The sequence below is a fragment of the Silurus aristotelis genome, assembly GCF_946808225.1.
Source record: "Silurus aristotelis genome assembly, chromosome: 4".
NCBI lineage: Eukaryota > Metazoa > Chordata > Actinopteri > Siluriformes > Siluridae > Silurus > Silurus aristotelis.
Window position 1 is genome coordinate 24,518,899 of NC_139577.1, and position 23,200 is coordinate 24,542,098.

At 40.7% G+C, this 23,200-nt stretch overlaps 1 protein-coding gene across 1 annotated transcript; it reads left to right on the top strand.

The window, feature by feature from the left end:
* Nucleotides 1–661: 661 nt before the first annotated feature.
* Nucleotides 662–23,088, top strand: LOC310724390 (neurotrypsin). The gene is made up of 14 exons (XM_083538323.1): nucleotides 662–1,420; nucleotides 3,575–3,617; nucleotides 6,730–6,972; nucleotides 8,337–8,475; nucleotides 8,581–8,759; nucleotides 9,910–10,057; nucleotides 14,533–14,711; nucleotides 15,300–15,441; nucleotides 16,208–16,422; nucleotides 18,434–18,575; nucleotides 19,001–19,279; nucleotides 19,668–19,790; nucleotides 20,273–20,550; nucleotides 20,673–23,088. The coding sequence occupies exons 1-14, from the start codon at nucleotides 1,358–1,360 to the stop codon at nucleotides 20,990–20,992; spliced, it is 2,493 nt and encodes an 830-aa protein (XP_083394449.1). The 5' UTR covers nucleotides 662–1,357; the 3' UTR covers nucleotides 20,993–23,088.
* The last annotated feature ends 112 nt before the right edge of the window (nucleotides 23,089–23,200 follow it).

A 23,200-nucleotide genomic window follows, 5' to 3' on the forward strand; every position in this document is an offset into this window, starting at 1 on the left:
CACACCTTTTTTTTTAAATCAGGAACACCTACCATACTAGACACTATTGCTGACTGTAACCCATCTGTTATACCTTCAATACACAGTTTATCAGCCCTGGCACAATCAGGCCACCGCATGTCTGGATGTTTTTTAGATTGTTAATGCAGCAGAGACACTTACATGGTATTGTTTGTTATGCTGGTGAGTGTATCAGACACCTTGATGCCATAGCAGATTTGAGATATAGTGCTAATAAAAGGTCCAGACAACATTGTTGTTGGAAGCTGACCATTATGAAAGCCTGGAGGACAATTAACCCATAAAATGATAGGAGTAGGAGTTTTTATCTGGACAAATAAATGTTGGATCTGTAAGGTCAGTGTGTATAATGAAGTTGCCAGTGAAGTATACTATGGGTAAAACCTTAACACTATTCTGATGTAGTCTTATTATCACCGCCCTTCACTCCAAAAAATATTTGTTTACACTGTATAACCAATTTTCCAACCTGTGCTCATATCGGTTTTCCTCTTGGTTTGTTGGTCTCCTCACACCTCTCAAAAAACATGCCAGTAGGTGGATCAGCTATGATAATGTGCCCTTAGGTGTACATATGTAATGAATTAGTCTCTTATACTGGGTTTATTCACATCTCAGGCTGCACAAGCTCTGGATCCACCCAATCCTGACCAGTTCAGATAAATTAATGAAAGAACAGGTGGCTTTGTATATCTCTATTGTAATTGAATGTAGGGTGCATCCAGATGTTTTCCATAAAATAGCAGCAATTTGTTTTTGCTAGCAAAGTATCTAATAATATTTAAAAAAATAAAATAAAAGTTTAAGTTTAAGATCAGGTGTAATATACTGTATAGTGTCTGGTCTCCAGTTAAATCTGTCTATCAACTTGCCCTGTGTTCTGTTATGGTCGGTTGAAGAAGAGAAAGAAAGGCAGAACAGCTGATCTCACCTGTGAAGAAAACCGCGTGATCTCACGGAGAAGGAGGGACGTGTGCCTGCGTCTGAACCTCGCCTATTTTCCCTGTCAGTCTCAGAGAGCGGCTCCGTGTCTTACTTGCGTTTCCACACTCCAGTCCACAGATGCATCATGAGAAGGACGCTTTACGGATTAATTTTCTTTGCTGGCTTTTCTCAAAGAAAACTGTTTTGTTCCATAAGGAGTGCGTGGAGCGCATGGATCCATAACGCGCTTCGCGTGCAGGAGCAGCAGGACGTCCTGAACTGTGGATTCTGAAGGACACCCAGCTGGGCTTGTGCTGTGTATTGGGACTGGGTACTGTGGTGTCTGAGGTATTAGTGAGCGTACAGAGGGATGGGAAAGAGGTGCTCACACCGCCGACTCTGACAGGACACCATGGCCACCGGCGCTCTCCTGCCTCTTATACTCGGATGTTTCTTGTTTTTTGCTTTGGGACAAGTAAGTAACCGAAATCATTCCCTGTCTTACAGCTGTGTTTCAGAGCACTGTTGTTGGATATGATAATGGAAACAATTGTAAAGGTTTTTATGAGTGTTAGTGATGAATCACCGAAAGATTATATGTGAACCACAACTATACCGAGCTTGTGATAAATAAATGTGTATGTTAAGTTATGGATAATCAACAGAATACAAATAGTTTCTGCTACTTCCTAAATACATACATACATACATACATATATATATATATATATATATATATATATATATATATATATATATATATATATATATATATATATATATATATAATTATTTTATTATTATTATTTTGTTGTTGTTGTTGTTATTATTTTTTTATTATTTATTATTTTAAGAGAAGCAATGCTGACAGTGTAGAGAGCAGCCTCACAGCTTCAGAGTCCCAGGTTTTTATCTGGCGCTTTTTTTTTTTTTTGTGGAGTTTCTTCTCTTTTTGTTCTCTTTGCTTCCACATGGGCTTCAGCTATGTTTTCCAGTTTCCCCCAACAACCAATGGATCGACAACTAGAATCAATTGCCCCAGGTATAAATGTGTGTTTGCATCATGCACTGCAATTAAATGGCATCCCATTCAGGGTGTATACCTGCTCCTCACTCAGTGTTCCCCAAATACGCCCCAAATCCACGATGACACTGATAAGGGTAAAGCGAGTTTCAAATCACCATGTTTTACTTACTGCACCATTACAAGAAATAACAACAACAATAATATTAAAAATAATAATAATTATTATTATTATAGCCCATATATTATTATTAGTAGTTTGTAATTTTTTTATTAATATCCACTAAATCAGTGATTATCTAAGGAGCAGTAGAGTTTTTTTTTTTTTTTTATGTATTTGTTTGTTTAAAAATTACAAATCATCACTTTCAGGTTTTTATATCAGTGATTATCTAAGGAGCAGTAGAGTCATGGTAGTTTTTTTTTTTTTATGTATTTGTTTGTTTAAAAATTACAAATCATCACTATCAGGTTTTTATATTTATTGCTACTTTCTAATAGTTATTTGATTGTTGAGTTGATTGATCGATTGATTGATTAATTGATTGTTTGATCGGTTGATTGATTGATTGGCTAATGTCATTTTGGATGCATGTGTTGTCAGTGGGCAGCTCAAGAATAGAAAGCTTTAGGGCTCCAGTTACGCCAAATATTTGAATATTATTACCATATATTTGTACACATTTAAACAATGTTCCGGAAATAAATATTTCCTGAAGGAGTTTGTGGAGTTTATATTGCAGTTGAATAAAGGTTTGGCTACAAACTCTTTAAAGAACCTCTGCACTAAGTGTAAAAAAAAAAAACAGTCCCCTTTATTAATGCAGCACAATTATTTAATACAACTTGTAAATATAAGCCTTGTTAAAAAGTTACGTGCCATCGCATTTAATTAGTGCATCTTTTAGAGATTCTATTCCTACAGAAAGATTTCACATCACATTAATAGAACTTTGTAATGCAACTAAATTGCATTGACCGTTAGCTGCAATTTTATTTATGTTCATTGAACATGAGTCTCAGGATATTTAGATCTTCTTATAAGAGCATGATTGTAATAGGCACCATTTTACATTTATTACTATATAATAAATACAACCACTATAATATACGTTAAGAAACATGGATATACAAGACAGGTTTCTGTTGTAAAACAGCATGCATATGCAAGAGACAAATTTAACCAGAAGGTGATCAATGTCTCATGGTCAAGTCAAGTCAAGAGTCACGAAGCTTTTATTGTCATTCCAACCATATATAGTTGATGCAGTTTACTGTGAAATGAGACAACATTTCTCCAGAACCCTGGTGCCATATAAAACAACATAGAGCTACATAACAGATCACAGAGCTAAGGATTAAAGTAAGTTGTCATAGCAACATAAAGTGCATCGTTTGCAACCTAGTGCAAACAGTGTAACACAATGCTGTATATATATTTTTTTATTTAATGTTAAAAAGAACAGCTGAGCTACAATTCCTATATTTAAGTTATGTGCTACATGATAGTTACCTCCCACTCTAACATAGTTGTAGTATTTAAGTTTTTTAATTACTAAGATTACACTTAAGAAAATAATCCTAACATTACTTTTATATTCAAAGGTTGCACAGAAAGCTGGCCACTTGGACACTGTGCAGAGTTCAGGTATGTCTCTGTATTTCCATACAACTTGCATTAACAATCCTGAGACAGTGCTGCTTGCTACCAACTAAGTATTCAAATGAGATGGACTTTATTATATTTTATATTGGAAATCAAACCCTTATTTAACATGCACCATCTGATAATTGAGACTTATGTGCTAATATGATGTGATTTGAAGTGTATTAAATGCGAAAAATGATCTCTGCCATGCCAGTAGTGCTTGCTTTGTCATTAAGAAGAGAGAAATTGCAGAGCTTCTAACATCGAATTTCCCTACAGCAAAACAATAAAGAATGTTGTGTTAATAAAAGAAACACAATATTCAAAACGCACATGTAATTGGACCTATGATCTTCACCACAAGCCTTCTCCTCAGTTACTGCTGGATGCTGAAATCTTTTTTCCAGTGTCTCCATCCTGTACCCTACACACAGAAAAATCAAGAGTACAAAAATAAAAGAGTACTAATGCTTTGTTGCTCCAGCTCTACCTTAGCAGGGTACATCAATGTACCTCTGAACATTGGTTCAGTTTTGTACCTTCTTGTTTGTACCTCTAAAAGACCATGTACCCGTAGTTATAGAAATGTACCTTGTGTCCTAGTGTGGTTTAAAATGACATCCTGATACATTTCCGTAGCATTTTACTGATGTTCTGTGCGCATTTCTATCACTAGGGGTGCGAAAAAGCATTTTTGACTTTTAGGTACATTCCTGTACCTTTCTTTTTCGGTGTGTACTCGCTTTTGCTCAAGCTGAAACTGTACATGATTCCTCATGCATGCTTTAAGTTCAATGTGAAAATTAGAATGGACATTTTAGCCAGATGTTTGCTTCATAAAGATATGAGGTGTAGAAGGTTTTATGATTGAACATGTGCAAGAAAAGCCTGCAGATTACTGAAATAATAAACTTGGATTGGGCTGGGCATGCAAAAAATTCTCCACATAAAAGCACGTTATGAGAAAGTACATGCTCCAGGTTGGTGTTCTGTCTTATATTATACTCTCCTACTGTTTTAACATTAATTTCTATACTGTACATAAAGCATTTGCACATTTAGCCAAAACAATCAAAGGAAATTCGTTGACAAGTGAATAATATGCGTCATACAGTTTTTGTTAAGTCTACTTCTCTTTGTTAACTCTGATTTCTACTGTGTAGTTTTGTGTTTTCCAAAAACTGTAACAAAATAGCTGCATAATGTTGCAGAGGAAAGTGTTGTCTGTTACAGCCCCTTTTGAACCACAAAATGCTCTGGCTTTGTTCAACCTCCCAAAAACATGCTAGTTTAGCCCTAGGCTTGAATTAATGTATAGGGCATGAACTGGTGTCCAATCCAAATTGTAATTTCCATATTGTGTTTAGAGCTTGAAGGCTGGATCTAAGCTCCAGATTCACTTGTGATCTTCATGTGATCGGGTCAGTGTTTTCTGGTTGTTCCACTCAGAGTTAGTTTTAAATAATGATAGTCACACTGGGAATTAACACAATTTACAAAGTGGATTTAATCAATCTCTTATGGCAGATTAGATGGATTAGAGGTTTTCTCACATGCATTATATTACTGGTTTTCTCGTTCCAAGTGAGAACAGTGGGTGATTTAGGGGGGGTGTCCTGTGGTAAACACATGATGTGCTTTTTTCACCATGCATAATGTTTTCACTGAGTGAATGTAATGCTAGTTACAAGCCTAGGCTGGCTGTTTTATTTACATGGATTTATTAATAAACCTATGTATACGTTAATGCTGTTTGTTTGTTCTTACTAGGTTATATTTAATAGAATATAATTAAAGATACCTACTGATTTTCTATTCACAGTTGATTTGTCAATAGAAATTGTGAAGCCTAACTGAAGTATCGGCAAAGACTTGTTGTTTCTTTAAGCTAAACGTCAATCTAACAATGTCCCACATTAGGTTCTTATTTAGCAAATGTCAAAGAAAGTTTGGCAGGCAAGGACAGGAACAGACTCAGTACTGGATAGGTGAAGATTTAAAAGCACATGCTTAAACCTGCAATGCTTGCTCCCACATGATCTGAAACTGCTTCATCTGTATAATTCAGAGGGAGCACTTTCTATCATTTGTATAATTTTCCACTGCGAGCATAAATAGTTGGGAATCCCTCCAAGGGGTTTATTAGAGAAAAGTTGCTGTGTTGATCCTGCTTTATTCCCACGTGTTAAACCACTGCTAAACCTGGCTGAGAACACTTACCTTGATTGATTATATCCTTGGTGGAAAATTGTCCACTACTACCTTTGACAGGAAGGTATAATTTAACATTACTGATTACAGAATTAACTGTGTTTCACGTTGTCCGCTGGTTTTATAGCATTTCAGTTGTAAAATATTGATATTCATTATTGGCCATGTACATATGGATCTGCTCCAAGGTAAAGTGTTGCTACTGGCTTTCTTCCACACTATACAGCACGACAGCTACATCCATATTCACATCTAACATTTTAAGAGCTATGTTGCTGTCAAATTGGGTGAGGTAGGTCGTTTTACTGGAGGTCTCCCCTTAACTGTGCTGTAGGAATTTGCTTTTACCCAAGTTGTGGAAAAGTAATAAACTAAGGTGAGCAGCATGAGAACATTGCTGGTGTATACAACCAATAAAAAGCAGTGCTTTATCCCAGGAATGTTGTTGATAGGAGCCAAATGTTGTATTAAGTGATGCTGGGCCACACTGGGGCTCAACTATGGGAACTGTCATTATTATTCTATTGGTGGTAGCCTGTTTCACTTTACATTTATGAGAGGATCGTCCTGTACATAATATTCACCTAGAGCCAAGATTTGCCTAAAAGGCCAAAGTGCTATGTGAAAAGAAATTCCTTTGGTGCAGTGCTGCAGTCATTAGGATGACTCATAGTCCAGTGTCTCAATGTCTAGACAGAATATGGAAAATGAAGGACAAACAGCCAGGAAAAACTAGAAAGCTAATAGGATCAACATCCTGAGCAGATGAGCAAATTGGTCACACACATAATATTGAGTACTCAGCTTCAAGTAAAGTAAAACAGAACTATGTGACTTGATTGTCTCTCATGGCTATTAATTTTTATGTGCATGAACACACATGTTTTTTCAATTCCTTTAGGTCCTCTGTCCTGCTTCGAGGGTTTTGCAGTACTTGGTTATTACAATGGCTCCATGGGGCAGACAGATTCAGGCTTTCCCTGTCTGAAATGGACCGAGTTTCCTGACTACATGCTGCAGTACCCAGGTAGAGGGCTTGGAGATCATAGCTACTGCAGAAACCCTGACCGTGAGTCTCAGCCCTGGTGTTTCTTCAGACAGCACTCTGGAGCCATTGCCTGGGCTTACTGCAACTGCCACCAGGGTGAGGCTCCCGATCTGAAGGTTGTATATGCAAAAAGCAACCGTGGATTATTTTTTAAAACAATGTTGACAACAAATTGTTACAGATTAAAGACTAGATTTTAGTACTGTAATATTAAAAGCTTTTGGATGACAATGTTCCTCTTCAAACCTACATTTACCATGAGCTTTGTTAGTAAACTTAGAACTATTCCAGCTTCTTGAGTCAGTTTTTTTTTATTTTGCCTGTACTTTTATTTGGCCTGTACCTAAACTCTTCAGTTGTTTAGTTTGGTCTCAGTCTAACCAATTACAATTTACCCCAGTTTAACTTCACTCACATGCATCAGGTGTGTTGGGGGGTGTAGATCAATGTTCAAGGATCTGGGTTACTGATCAGAAGGTCAGGGTTCAAGCCCCAGCATCACCAAGCTACCACCCCTGGGGCCCCTGACCAAGGCCCTAAACCATCAGTGCACGAGGGGGGGCTGTAATTTGGCTGACCCTTCTAACATCACTGAGATATGTGAAGAAAGAATTTCACTTTGCTGTAAAGTACATGTGACAAGTATAAAGCGCCATTGCAAATCTACCCATTTGCTTCCATTGGCCCCTTGTGAAATCTCCATTATTCCAACATCAATTATTAGCCCTAGTCTAATCTTACTAATTACCCCCGGACTATCCATAACATTTTTGTTAATACAGTATTAGTCTAAAGCAGTGCTAAAATTCAGGCCACCATGAAGTTAAAGCAGACATGTAAAGCTACAGTGGTGGTGAAGCTTTATTAGTGAAAGAGCATTTCACTTTAAATATGACAAACATCCTTTCCATTAATTGTGTTTTATATCTTGCAGCTATGTTTTTCATCCTCTGTATCTGTCATGTTAGTACATTTTTGGCTGTCTTCTGCTTTGTGTGTTGTCTTTGTGACTCTGGAATCATTTGGTAGATCATTAGTGGTTTACCTGTCTTTGTGTGACTTGTCATACATCACCTTTTAGCCTGTGGCAGTGCTAATGTTGAGCATTGTGGTACTGATGCTTCCTCATGTTTGCAGTAATTATTTCTGTCTGCCTCTATTTAACTTTGCCTTTCGGAGTCATAACACTTTTTACAATCACAGATTTAGGGGATAAATTTGTATGTGTGGCTCTGTGTGTGTATGTGGGGTCTGTATGTACTTGTCTTCGTTTACTTGCCAAGCTTAAATTTCACTGCTTTTGTATGCTGCATGGCATTAATACAAAGAATAAAGGTAACTTTCTAGGCAATTATCTTGCCATAATGACAGATGGTTTTGCGTGCACTCTGTGTCTCGTGTTATCAGCATAGAAACATTAGATTACATTTAAGCACCCCCTTATATGTTTGTACTTGTAGGTGCAGCCAGGTTGATGGGAGGAAGAACTAATAAGAGTGGTCGTCTAGAAGTTTACCTGAATGGCCAGTGGGGGACAGTGTGTGACACACACCTGACTGACCGAGATGCAAGTGTTATCTGTCGACAGCTGGGCCATGGGTACGAGCCTTGATATTTAGCCTTTACATTTTTATTATTATTGTATGGCAAACTTTTGCAATATGTGAAAGAAAAATGTAAGAACTGATGTATTTTGCTGTGTAGTGAAATTGGTACTGCACTCCGGCACTCCTACTTTGGTCCTGGCTCTGGACTTTTTCATTACGAACGACTTGGCTGTCGTGGCAACGAGAAGTCTTTGTTAGACTGTCGGGGCAGGAAGTTTGTCTCTGGTGACTGTAATCATGGAAATGAAGCTGGAGTGGTGTGTGCTGCACCTGAAGGTGAGACGGTTTTCTTCATATTGATATTTCTAAAGCCACATTAGAGATTCAATAACACGGAAATAGAAGGATAGTATTCGTTTCATGAATTTAGTCACATGATTGCTCTTTTGATCGATCTGAAAGTAGGTTTCAGAATCTCACTGGTTAATAAAAGTATCTCAAATGTATTTTAAATTAATTTTAGGAGCACAGTATTACACATTACATCATTTCACTTTCATTGCTTTCACCAGGACACTAAAGAAAGACCCTACTTACGTATTGTCTACCGTGTGAATGTAGGAATGTAATTGATTACAAATATATTGTTATAAATGTATGAATTCATGAATTCAAAGACATTATTTAACAGATCATTTGCATTACGGCATTTGGCAGATGCCCTTATTCAGAGTGACTAAACAATAATCATATCTAGACAATGGAGCAGCAGAGGGTTTATTGGCCTTGCTCAAGGTGTGTTATTGTCTTCTGATGAGATACAAATACAGATTGGATAGAAGTGGGTTTTTTGTTTTTATTTTTCTGCCAGAATTGTTCACATGACATTAAGTTGAAACTAGAGGTATGAAAAGAACAAAAGACAAAAATGTTGTGTAAGGGGAATATTTTTTTGTTGTTGTTGTTGTTATGCAAATGAGAGCCTGAATAAAGCCACATTCAATATTATTGATATAAAAATGTCCTATGAACCTGAATGAGGCCACATTCATTATTATTGATATAAAATGTCCTTAGAAAATAAGAATAGTTTAAATTAGTCTACGAGTTTGTTCACATTTTGGGAAAATAGAATAAACTATTAGTAACACATCTATCAAAATAATAAACAAACAAAAGTAAAAAATCTCTATGTGGGATGAAAAATCTCTCCTTATATGAGTTTGATGTGAAAAGCCAAAAAAAAAAACCCCCACTTTGGGTTGAAATAAAAAAACAAATACAGATATGGATATTTGTGTCACTAAACAGTTTCAGAACCACACCCTAGTCTGTATGTTTTTGTAGAGGCAGATTATTACAGATTTATGTTTATTTACAGGATGCTTTGGAGAAGCCAGATAAATAAAATTTTTTATACTCTCCAAGTTTCCAGCGTATTAAAATCTTTCAGTAGGTGCATTTATTGTTTTATTCTCTGTTTTAGGAACTGGCACTCCCTTGAGGCTAGTGGGAGGCCAGGAGGACTTTGAGGGACGAGTGGAAGTGTATCATAACGGCCAATGGGGCACGATCTGTGATGATAAATGGGATGACATTGATGCAGAGGTGGTCTGTCGACAGCTCGGATTTGGGTAAGGAGCAATGATTTATTATTTTAGAATGATTTCCAATATAGCAGGTGTTAAGCTGTCTCTAGAACTTTAGGATTGCTAAGTTAACAGTTCATATTGTATATATACTGTACACATAGTATACTGTATATGAATAGATGGACTATTAAAAGCTTTGATGTTATATAGCATCCAACAAAATGTAATTGAAAAACAAATCAGAACATAACAACATTTGGCTGTGTATATACAAGTATACACACCCCCTACCTCTCCTTGAACTGCCACCTTAACGTGGTGGAGGGGTTTGAGTACTCGAATGACCCTAGGAGCTATGTTGTCTGGGGCTATATGCCCCTGGTAGGGTCTCCCAAGGCAAACAGGTCCTGGGCGACGGGTCAGACTAAGAGCGGTTCAAAACCCCTTATGAGAGATACTACATCAGGGACCGTGACGTCGCCCGGTATGGCGCAGCCGGGGCCCCACCCTGGAGCCAGGCCCGGGGTTGGGGCTCGTATGCGAGCGCCTGGTGGCCGGGCCTTCCCCCACAGGGTCCGGCCGGGCTCAGCCCGAAGGAGCGACGTGGGGCCGCCTTCCAGTGGGCTCACCACCTGCAGGAGGGACCGTAAGGGGCCGGTGCTAAGAGGATCGGGCAGCAGTCGAAGGCGGAGGCCTCGACAATCCGATCCCTGGACACGGAAGCTAGCTCTAGGGACGTGGAATGTCACCTCGCTGGCGGGGAAGGAGCCTGAGATTGTGCGTGAGGTTGAGAGGTTCCGACTAGAGATAGTCGGGATCACCTCTACGCACGGCCTGGGCTCTGGAACCACACTCCTCGAGAGAGGATGGACTCTTTACAACTCTGGAGCTGCCCATGGTGAAAGGCGTCGGGCTGGTGTGGGTTTGCTTATAGCCCCCCAGCTCAGCCGCCATGTGTTGGAGTTTACCCCGGTGAACGAGAGGGTCGTTTCCCTGCGCCTACGGGTCGGGGATAGGTCTCTCACTGTCGTGTGTGCCTACGGGCTAAACGGCAGTATAGAGTACCTGGCCTTCTTGGGGTCTCTGGGAGGGGTGCTGGACAGTGCTTCGACTGGGGACTCCGTCGTTTTACTGGGAGACTTCAATGCACACGTGGGCAGCGACAGTGACACCTGGAGGGGCGTGATTGGGAGGAACGGCCCCCCTGATCTGAACCCGAGCGGTGTTTAGTTATTGGACTTCTGTGCTAGTTACAGTTTGTCCATAACGAACACCATGTTCAAGCATAAGGGTGTCCATCAGTACACGTGGCACCAGGACACCCTAGGCCGTAGGTCGATGATCGACTTTGTGGTCGTTTCATCTGACCTGCGGCCGTATGTCTTGGACACTCGGGTAAAGAGAGGGGCGGAGCTGTCAACTGATCATCACCTGGTGGTGAGTTGGATCCGATGGCGGGGGAGGAAGCTGGACAGACTCGGCAGACCCAAGCGTACTGTGAGGGTCTGCTGGGAATGTTTGGCCGAGCCTCCTGTCAGAGAGATCTTCAACTCCCACCTCCGGCGGAGCTTTGACCAGATCCCGAGGGAGGCCGGAGATATTGAGTCCGAGTGGACCATGTTCTCCACCTCCATTGTCGAAGCGGCCGCTCGGAGCTGTGGCAGTAGGGTCTCCGGTGCCTGTCGAGGCGGCAATCCCCGAACCCGGTGGTGGAAACCGGAAGTAAGGGATGCCGTCAAGCTGAAGAAGGAGTCCTACCGGGCCTGGTTGGCTTGTGGGACTCCTGAGGCAGCTGACGGGTACCGGCAGGCCAAGCAAACTGCAGCCCGGGTGGTTATCGAGGCAAAAACTCGGGCCTGGGAGGAGTTCGGTGAGGCCATGGAGAAGGACTATCGGCTGGCCTTGAAGAGATTCTGGCAAACCGTCCGGCGCCTCAGAAGGGGAAAGCAGTGCCCCACCAATGCTGTTTACAGTAGAGGTGGGGAGCTGTTGACCTCAACTGGGGATGTCGTTGGACGGTGGAAGGAATACTTCGAGGATCTCCTCAATCCCGCCGTCACGTCTTCCATTGAGGAAGCAGAGGCTGAGGGCTCAGAGGCGGACCCAAGCTGAAGTCACCGAGGTAGTAAAGAAACTCCTCGGTGGCAAGGCACCGGGGGTGGATGAGATCCGCCCTGAGTACCTCAAGTCTCTGGATGTTGTGGGGCTGTCTTGGCTGACACGCCTCTGCAGCATCGCGTGGCGGTCGGGGACAGTGCCTCTGGAATGGCAGACCGGGGTGGTGGTCCCTCTTTTTAAGAAGGGGGACCGGAGGGTGTGTTCCAACTATAGGGGGATCACACTTCTCAGCCTACCTGGGAAAGTCTATGCCAGGGTACTGGAGAGGAGAATACGGCCGATAGTAGAACCTCGGATTCAGGAGGAACAATGTGGTTTTCTTCCAGGCCGTGGAACACTGGACCAGCTCTATACCCTCTACAGGGTGCTGGAGGGTTCATGGGAGTTTGCCCAACCAGTCCACATGTGCTTTGTGGATTTGGAAAAGGCATCCGACTGTGTCCCTCGCGGCGGCCTGTGGAGGGTGCTCCGGGAGTATGGGGTCGGGGGCCCTTTACTAAGGGCTGTCCGGTCCCTGTATGACCGAAGCAGGAGCTTGGTTCGCATTGCCGGCAGTAAGTCAGACTTGTTCCCGGTGCATGTTGGACTCCGGCAGGGCTGCCCTTTGTCACCGGTTCTGTTCATAATTTTTATGGACAGAATTTCTAGGCGCAGCCAGGGGTCGGAGGGTGTCCGGTTTGGTGACGACACGATTTCGTCTTTGCTCTTTGCAGATGATGTTGTCGTGTTGGCTTCATCAGACCAGGGCCTTCAGCATGCACTGGGACGGTTTGCAGCCGAGTGTGAAGCGGCTGGGATGAGAATCAGCACCTCCAAATCCGAGGCCATGGTCCTCAGTCGGAAAAGGGTGGCTTGCCCACTTCAGGTTGGTGGGGAGTTCCTGCCGCAAGTGGATGAGTTTAAGTATCTTGGGGTTTTGTTCACGAGTGAGGGAAGGGTGGAAAGGGAGATTGACAGACGGATCGGTGCAGCTTCTGCAGTAATGCGGTCGATGTACCGGTCTGTCGTGGTGAAGAAGGAGCTGAGCCGCAAGGCGAAACTCTCGATTTACCGGTCAATCTACGTTCCTACTCTCACCTATGGCCATGAGCTCTGGGTCATGACCGAAAGGACAAGATCCCGGATACAGGCGGCCGAAATGTGCTTTCTCCGCAGGGTGGCTGGGCGATCCCCCTTAGAGATAGGGTGAGAAGCTCAGTCACTCGGGAGGAGCTCAGAGTAGATCCGCTGCTCCTCCACATCGAGAGGGGTCAGCTGAGGTGGCTCGGGCATCTGTTCCGGATGCCTCCTGGACGCCTTCCTGGGAAGGAGAGACTATGTCTCCCGGCTGGCCTGGGAACGCCTTGGTGTCCCCCCGGAAGAGCTGGAAGAAGTGTCTAGGGAGAGGGAAGTCTGGGCATCTTTGCTTAGATTGCTGCCCCCGCGACCCGGCATCGGATAAGTGGGAGAAGATGGATGGATGGATGGACACACCCTAACGACTAATTTGTTAAAGCACCTTGTGTTTGTAATGGAGCACTCAATAATCAGATGAAACGAAGAAAATATCAAAAATCATTAGAAAGAAACTGCATATTTTTATTTGCTGTTAATTAGAATCACTTAAAGACTTCAGTGAGATCATTCAAGTACTTGAATGTAAATCAGAAATTTCCACACTGTGGGATGAATAAATGTATATCTTATCTTATCTTATTATATCTTGAATGTTTCATTCCCAACATATGGTCCATTATGAAAGGATGACACACCCATTCAGCCATGTTTTTCTTTTTTTTTTTATCTTTTTTTTTTTTTACTTAAATTATGTTGGTTGCTGTCATGATTTGTCTTGATTTAATTGTTTATGTTCCATATATTTAAAAAAATATATTTTACCTGAGGTGTTTTTTCCACTGTATGTTGTTTTGTGTAATGTAATGACATCAGAGCACTGAGATGGTGTTATTTCATCATTAAAACGGCCACACACCCCAATGTGAGTGAAATATTTTAATATTAATGAAACAGACCCCGTCATGAATGATTAATTGCTTGTAGGTGGAAGCTTGTTTTAAATGAATGATGGAGAGAGTGAATCACTGATGCTGTCAGTTTCCCCTTACTTACTAAGCACCAAGGCTCTTTAGCTTTACACACACACACACACACACACACACACACACACACACACACACACACACACACACACACACACACACACACACACACACACACATAAACACACACACACACAAACACACACAGTCTTAATGTTATTCTATAAATTCCTGTATATTTGTTTTTTCTATAATTAAAATTTTGAGCATTTATGAAGTTGCATTACATTTTTCAGTGATTCTTAAACTGGACATGGATGATTTCTCAAGTAATACATTGTTTTGTATTGGTAAATACAGTGGTGTTCCAAAGGCATGGACTTGGTCTCATTTTGGCCCGGGGGTCGGGCCCATTCTGCTGGACGGTGTACAGTGTACAGGAAATGAACTCTCTCTGGAGGAGTGTCATCACACACCCTGGGGTCAACACAACTGTGACCACATGGAGGATGCTGGAGTCTCCTGTAACCCTTATACAGGTAAACACAAACAAAATTCTATTTAACAAAGGCACTGTGAGTGTGTAGAAATATATTATACCATAGGGCCTTCTACTATAATTGTGGTCTTTTTCATGCTACCAGTTGACAAAAAGATTAAAACTTTAATAATAAACATATTAACATGTTATTTAAATTAAATATAAAATAACTTGCATATGATAAAACAATGTACATTAAACAAAATCGACTTGTAAGATAATTACAATTAATTGACGGATATGCAAATATGTGTGTGTAAGGGGGTTATTAGGTTAAATGTATTATTTCCAATATTTATTTTGTTATAAAAGGGAAGTTAGACTTCTATATGCTTCTTACCAACATTCAGAGCTGTCTATTCATAAACTTCAGCTTCAGTCATGGAGTTTCAGCTACTGTCAGCTATTAGTCAAATTCTTCATATGCTAAATAATAGTTTTCATCTGTAAAAACACCCGTGCTGGAAACCACTTCAATACATACCTTCAACACATGGATAACAGATTGACATAGAACCGAATACAAAGAACTGACAAGTGAAGACACAGCTGTAAAAGCTGAGATGCATTATAAACTGTATTATAGATGGAGCGGTGCGTCTGGTTGGAGCGGATCTTCCATGGAAAGGACGTTTGGAGGTGTACCATGCTGGAGAATGGGGTACAGTGTGTGATGACAACTGGACTGAGCAACATGCCCTAGTGGTATGTCGGCAGCTTGGTTTCAGGTGGGCATTATTCATTATTGAGATCTTTACTTTTCATTATTATTAGTTTACTGGACTCATTTATGTTCAAAATAGCAAGCAACGAGTTAATTATGTCCTTGTATTTTGACTCTTGAGTGTTTATCGCCCCCTACTGTTATTGCCTTGTATGTACATCGCCCATCCGATTACAGGTTAAATAATTATTTTGGCTTCACCACAGACACCAATGATCTTTGTACCTCCAAGCTTTTGTTTTATGGCTCTGTATACATTCATAAGCGATTCCATATAACATGACATTGTAGTAAATGAGAAAATGAGAACTAATTGGTGGTTAGAACTGCAGTTGTGTGTTGGGGGACTGGCCACTGTCATGATCCTGTACACCACTGGATTTTTGAGTCCATGAGATTCATGTTACAGTTGCATAAACCTCGCTTCAGATCTTGCTTTTCGTTGTTTTTTCTTTGTTGCTTTAGGTACAATTATGTTCCGTTTCATATACCTACAGAAAATGAATGGTCATTTATCACCTTTTCACTGCTAATGTGACTGTAGGGTTACAAGTGAAGTTGATTCACATTTGGAATGGATGTAAACTGTAAAGATTATAGACATCTAGTGATTGACCGATAAGCATAATTTGTAGTTTATTGTATTACCATAATTTAATAAAGACATTCAATGTTTGACGATTCTCCACCCTAAAAAAACTTTTTTTTATAACACAAAACGTTTTTTTACTTTGATAAGAACTACAGTAATGAAGCTTTTTGTTCAACAGAGGACATGCAGAAATAGCTCCAGATGTTGCATATGGGGAAGGCATGGGGCTTATTCTGTTGGATGAGGTAAAGTGTGAGGGGGGAGAGAGCTCCCTGTTGGAGTGCAGCCATGCAGAGTGGGGACGCCATGACTGTTCCCACAGTGAAGATGTGGCCATACGCTGTGAGAGAGGAGGAAATATTGATGACATCACTGCAGTTCCTCTAGTCTCGGGTAACCTTCTGGACTACTTAAGGATTTCTTTATAATGGGGTTATTGGTTTTCAAAACAAAAACTTGGATCTACTTAGAAACATTTCTGATTGCAAAATAATGTTATTGGTTTTATAGAAAACCTTCATTTTCTTTAAATGATGGAAACCAACAGGAGGTAACAAAAATCACCGGTCTTTCACTGGACACAAAAATAAGGTGTAAGGCACCTTCCAGCACAAGCAACCAGACAACACACTTTTACCTGGACAGTAAATATAATACAACAAAGCCATAGCCAACCATTATTGGGCAACACAGGGGCTGATGGGTAGGCAAATTATGTTTAGCTGTGAGTTTCAAAGTTACTTCCAGATCTGCAAAAAGTATGGAAATGTTTTAAAATGTTTTGTAAAATATTTATTTTCTATTCTCCAGGTAAGACAATTATCTCAAGACATTAAAAGGTTTTATTAATAAAGGCTCCCTAATGCATGCCATATTTCATGTTTTCATTTTCAAAAAAGTCTTCTTCTTCTGCTTCTTCTTTCGGCTCTTTCGCCACAGCGGATAATTCGTCTCCACACTTCCCTGTCCTCTACATCTGCCAACTACCTGCATGTCTTCCCTCACCACATCCATAAACCTCCTCCTTGGTCTTCCTCTTTTCCTCCTTCCTGGTGGCTCCATCCTCAGCATTCTCCTACTGATATACCCCATGTCCCTTCTCTGCACATGTCCAAACTATCTCAATCGCGCCTCCCCCACCTTGTCCCCAAAACGTCCTACATGCGCTGTCTATAAACTCGTTTCTAATCCTGTCCATCCTCGTCACTACCAACGAAACCCTCAACATCTTCAGCTCTGCTTCCTCCAGCTCCGCCTCCTGTCTTTTACTCAATGCCACTGTCTCTAAACCATACAACATCGCAGGTCTCACCACAGTCCTATAAACTTTCCTTTTCACTCTTACAGATACTCTTCCATCACAAATCACTCCTGCCACTCTTCTCCACCCACTCCACCCTGCCTGCACTCTTTTCTTCACTTCTCTAACACACTCTCAAATACTTTGCACTGTTGACCCCAGGTACCTGAACTCGTTCACCTTCTCCACCTCTTCTCCCTGCAACCGCACCACTCCACTGCCCTCCCTCTCATTCACACACAAGTTCTTTGTCTAACTCCTACTGACTTTCATTCCCCTTCTCTCCAGCACGTACCTCCACCTCTCTAGGCTCTTCTCAACCTGCTCTCTACTCTCACCACAAAATCACAATATCATCCGGAAAACATCATAGTATAGAAAGGGCTCAGAGTCGATCCTTGATGAAGTCCAACCTTCACCTTGAACCAGTCTGTCGTTCCTACTGCACACTTCACTGCTGTCACACTGTCCTCATACATGTCCTGCACCACCCTCACATACTTCTCTGACACACCTGACTTCCTCATACAATACCACAACTCCTCTCTCAGCATTCTGTCGTACGCTTTCTCTAAATCCACAAACACAAAATGCAACTCCTTCTGACCTTCTCTATACTTCTCCATCAACATTTTCAAAGCAAATAATGCGTCTGTGGTGCTCTTCCTCTGCATCCTTCCCAGCTCGTTCTCTCTGCCTGGACATTCAGTACAAATCCTTTTCTCCTACCTTAGTGTCCAAGTTCTTATACAGCTCCTCATATGCCTTTTTCTTGCTCCCTCTTCACCCGCTGCCATATCTCCTTGTACTCCTGCCTACATTTCTCATCTTTCTGCTGATCCCAATTCTGTTTCACCAACCTCTTTCTCCTTTCCTGTCAATCTTTCCTGTACTTCCTCATTCCAACACCAGGTCTCTTTGTCTTCCTTTCTCTTTCCAGATTTAAAAAATGTTAAAAATGTTAAAAGGGAAGAACCTCCTCTGCCATGATTCCCCTGACAGCTCATCAATAATTTCAATCATATACATTAGAGCAAGTAATAATAGACACAGGAGTCTTAAATCTTGGACTCAAGAATGAGTCCTCTATTTCTGTGCTTGCAGGTCCCCTAGTACGCGTGGTGGATGGAGAGAGCCGTAAAGAGGGTCGTGTAGAAGTCTTTATTAATGGCGAGTGGGGCAGCGTGTGTGACGATGGCTGGAATGACATCAATGCTGCAGTAGTGTGTAGGCAGCTGGGCCTTGTGTGAGTCACATGTACATTTACAATACAACAAAAACACTGCATAGCATAGCTAGTATTTATTATAAGATACTTGTGTTTTGTTACCTGTACCATTCAGACAATTTCTCAGGATTAGATGTATAACTTAGTATCCCTGGTGGTCTAGTGGTTAGGATGCGGCGCTCTCACCGTTGCGGCCCGGGTTCGATCCCCGGTTATGGAACCTACCCCAGCCACTCTTAGTGCCGGTCCCAAGCCCCTGATAAGTGGGGAGCATTGTGTTAGGAAGGGCATCCAGTGTAAAAACATGTGTCAAAGCGGATGATCCGCTGTGGCGACCCCTAATGGGAGAAGCTCAAAAAGTTTTTAGATGTATAACTTGGTAGTCATTTTCATGTTCTGTCTTTATTTTATTAGCTTGAACCTTCTTTTTTTTCTTCAAACAGTGGAGTATCTAAAGCCCGCTCAATGGCCTATTTTGGAGCGGGCCAGGGTCCAATCCATCTGAACAATGTGAGGTGTGTGGGTACAGAATCCTCTCTGGGAGAGTGTTTAGCTGATTGGTCGGACAAACATAATTGCAGGCACAGTGAGGATGCAGGGGTCATATGTGATTACGTGTCCCAGCCAGTAGCTGACGGCATAACAGTAACCCAGTCATGCGGCCTAAGGCCCAACACACAGCGCCGCAGGAGGAGGATTGTTGGAGGAGACAAGTCACTTCGGTAACTAAGTTTTAAAGCCTTACCTACCATAATTTTATAGTCAAAAGAAGGTGTTGTAATTAATGTCTTATTCTCGATCAAAGTAAATATTTTGTTTTTGGTATTTCTACATTTATTTTTTTCAATAGAGGTCAATCATGCTCCCACATATCCTGCTAAAAGGGTTGATATTGGTCTGGGCAATATGAAGACAAAAATAGTGTAGATGTGATGTACTGTAGATTTTTTATTTTTATCATAATCTGTGAAAGGATTTTCTCTGTGAAACGCTTTCTCTCCCACTCCTCAAATCCATAGTCTTAATTGTGCCATCCAGAAAAAGTTTATGATATCTTATGATGTGTTGTAGTTAATTAGATCATTAACAATCTAAGTGCTTGTTTTGTAGAGGGGATTGGCCATGGCAGGTATCTCTTTGGCTAAGGTCTCAGTCTAAAAGGAACCATCCGCTGTGTGGCGCTACTCTCATCAACTCCTGCTGGATTGTCACTGCGGCTCATTGCTTTAAGAGGTAAAAGGGAGACATCTAGTGGTTTCACATATAAATGCCGCAGCTATATGCTGTCTGTCTATGGAAATACATACAACTAAATACTGTACTTTTATTTTCTGGGGCCTCATTCACAATGTATCTTAAAGAACCTCAAAGTAGCCAGTTTAGGAAAACATCTTGGAAAAATTAGTGTATCTTAATTGTCATTGTTACCAGCAGACGAATTGATTCGATTTTGGAAATGATCCAGGACACAGCAACATCAAATGTTTCTTCAGGAGCTTCCGTGGATGTGTAGGAATATAATGCGTTAATCAGATTAACCAGTCACTGCTGAAATTCATTAAAGAATTATGTGGTAATGTGTAGAAACAGGATCAGACTTAAGTGTCCTTAGTATGCAGTTCTGTAAATAGCTTTAAATAAGAAACCTTTAGGAAAGTATAGTTTAAATTGTTTGTAAGACTAACATTTGTTTAACCACACCATCTTTACCTCAGATTTGGGTCAGATCCCTCCCGATATGTTTTGAGGCTGGGAGACTATCACACAGAGGAAAGGGACGACTTTGAACGCACTCTTTCTCCAGAGCGCATTGTCATACACAAAAAGTACCTCAGCCAGGGCTGGGAATACGACATTGCCTTGGTGAGGCTGAAGGGCACAGATGGAAACTGTGTAGCTTTCAACCCACACACTAGTGCTGCCTGCCTTCCTGCTCATGGGGACAGGATGAAAAGGCCTGCTGCGTGTGTCATCACTGGCTGGGGAATAACAGGTATCTGAGCTCCTGAGTTGAGTTCAGTTAAGTTGTGTCTATGACTTATGTGAATAATTGAAAATATACAGCATAGAGGGAATAATCTGTCTTCTCTCTCTCTCTGTTGTTTTTTTTCTAAGACTCTGAGTATTCACGTACTTTGCTACAGGCCTGGCTTCCCTTGCTGCCATCCTGGAAGTGCAAAAAACGCTATGGCAGCCGTTTCACTGGCCGCATGTTGTGTGCTGGAAGCCTGTCAAACCATCGTCGTGTGGACAGCTGCCAGGGAGACAGTGGTGGCCCGCTGGTGTGCCAGGGTGAAGGCGGGCGCTGGACACTAACTGGGATTATTTCCTGGGGTCATGGTTGTGGAAACCCCAGCTATCCTGGTGTATACACTCGAGTCAGCAGGTTCATAAAATGGATTGAGAAGGTTACATTAAATACTGCTCAACTTTGAGGATAAAACAATATTCATTTGTTTAAGTATAGTGTCTTTAAAATATAAGATGCCTGTCAAAGGACTGAGATCATGGCTCATTGTCGGGACATCACACCTGTCTTCCTCATTCTGTAGCTTACTCATGCAATGTTTGTTTATATTTATTTCGACTTGAAGAGCAATGTGATTGACATTCTCAATTGAGGTACAAGTATAATGAATGTGCTGAATCTACACTATATGGCTAATGGTATGTGAAACACATATGTGAATCTTCTGCAAACTTTTGACACAAACACCTAGTTATTAAGAATGCTGTAAAATTAGGATGTCCCATCATTGAAACTATTAAAAAAAAGTTATTATTATTTTCAGCATGACAATACCTCTGAACAAGCTCTTTTATAAAGACATGGTTTGCCGAGGTTGGTGTGGAAGAATCATCTTTACGATGAACTGGAACTCTGCACACGCTTCATCATTTGACATCAGAGCTATAATGGTTAATGCTCTTCTGGCAGGATGAGCACAAATCCCCACAGACTTTCCGGAAAAATTAAGGTTGTTATAGCAGCAAATCCGGGACAATGTCCACTGGAATAATTCAAGCCCAGATTGGGCTGTGCTGGTCAGGTGTCCACAAACCTTTGGCCAAATACTGTAGCTTTGATCGAAAGGATTTTGTATGTATTTTAAACCATATTGCACTAATCTGCATGCTCTTATTGCGGGTATTTTTCTATTTTAAATTGTCAGTATTGTGTCATCAATAAGTGTCATCATATGTGTCATCATATGATTATTGCCTTGAACAAGAATTTCCCAACATTTTTCTCTACCGTGAAATTTGTTGCAATTCTTGTGTGTGGTAATTACACATATGCTAGTGTAGTAGCTACAAATTTACTTCAAAAAAATGGCTGAATGTTCTGGAATATGCTCGTGATATTTGCATGAAATGCTTTTGACATTCCGGGTTAGCTAACCCAGTCAGAGCTTGATATCAGTTTTGTACATACTCAATGTTGAAACTTTGTTTTATATGCCAAAGAGTGATGTCAACATGACATAAGTGTATCTCAGATTGTGTAATCCAGGTGAATGAAGTCTATGAAGAAAAAAGTTCAAGTGCAATTTTAACAGGTGCATACCATGTTGCTTTAATGGTGCAGAAGCTACATATGATAAATCAACTTGTGAATGTTTACAAATATGTTAAATGTATAACATGGTGCACCTCAGAAAGACGAAAGCCGTGAAAGTCCTCCATTAAAAAAAAAAAACCTCTAGAAAACAGAACCTAACAACAACAAAAAATGCATCCGTAAACATAACCCTCATCCTAAATATCTGTATGGTTCATAACAATATTTTCATTTAATATGCAGCAAATTCACAATATTTCACATACTTACATGTGTTACATAGAACAAGTTATGCTAATGTTATATTTCTATTCATGCCCACATCAGACTTTCATGTTAAAGTATGGATTAAACAGATAACCATGTGCGTTCATGAGTTAGCATGTCTAAAAGGTGAATTTAGTCTACTAACTCAATATATAATGGGTGACAATGCATTTGTATGTCATGTGATAAATAACTTTTTGTAAATTATTTTGAAGTATTACATAGCTAGATTGAGCACAGTAAATAGTACAGTTTCGTGTGTGTGTGTGTGTGTGTGTGTGTGTGTGTGTGTGTGTGTGTTTGTGTGTGTGTGTGTTGACATGTCTTCAATACAAACACAGCTGCCAGGGTTATTTTATTATTAGACCTTCATACAGCCAGTATAAAAGAAACAAGCGGTTATTTGATTTCTTCCAACTGATTTAGAAAGCTTATGTCGGCGCAGTAAACACAAGAATGGAAATGTTCAAACGTTTTAGTTCTGCTGAAAGAAAACCAAATAATTTCATTTCCGAGCCCTACATGCAATAGGGCAGCATAAATGTGTTACAATTTGTACTGTATTATCAGGTTTTTTGCAATGTAAACCTGTTTCTGCTGCCAAATGATGATTTGTAAATTGTATTATTTATTATATAACCTATTGTCATGCACCATAATGTTACAGAAACATCAGACATATAAATCATATTATCTGTAGAACTGCGTTTTTGTTGGTGTATTATGTTGGTGTATTATGTGTATTATGTGTATTACATTATTATGTTGTATTATGTGATTTGTTATTTTCTCACTCAATATGTTAATCATTTAC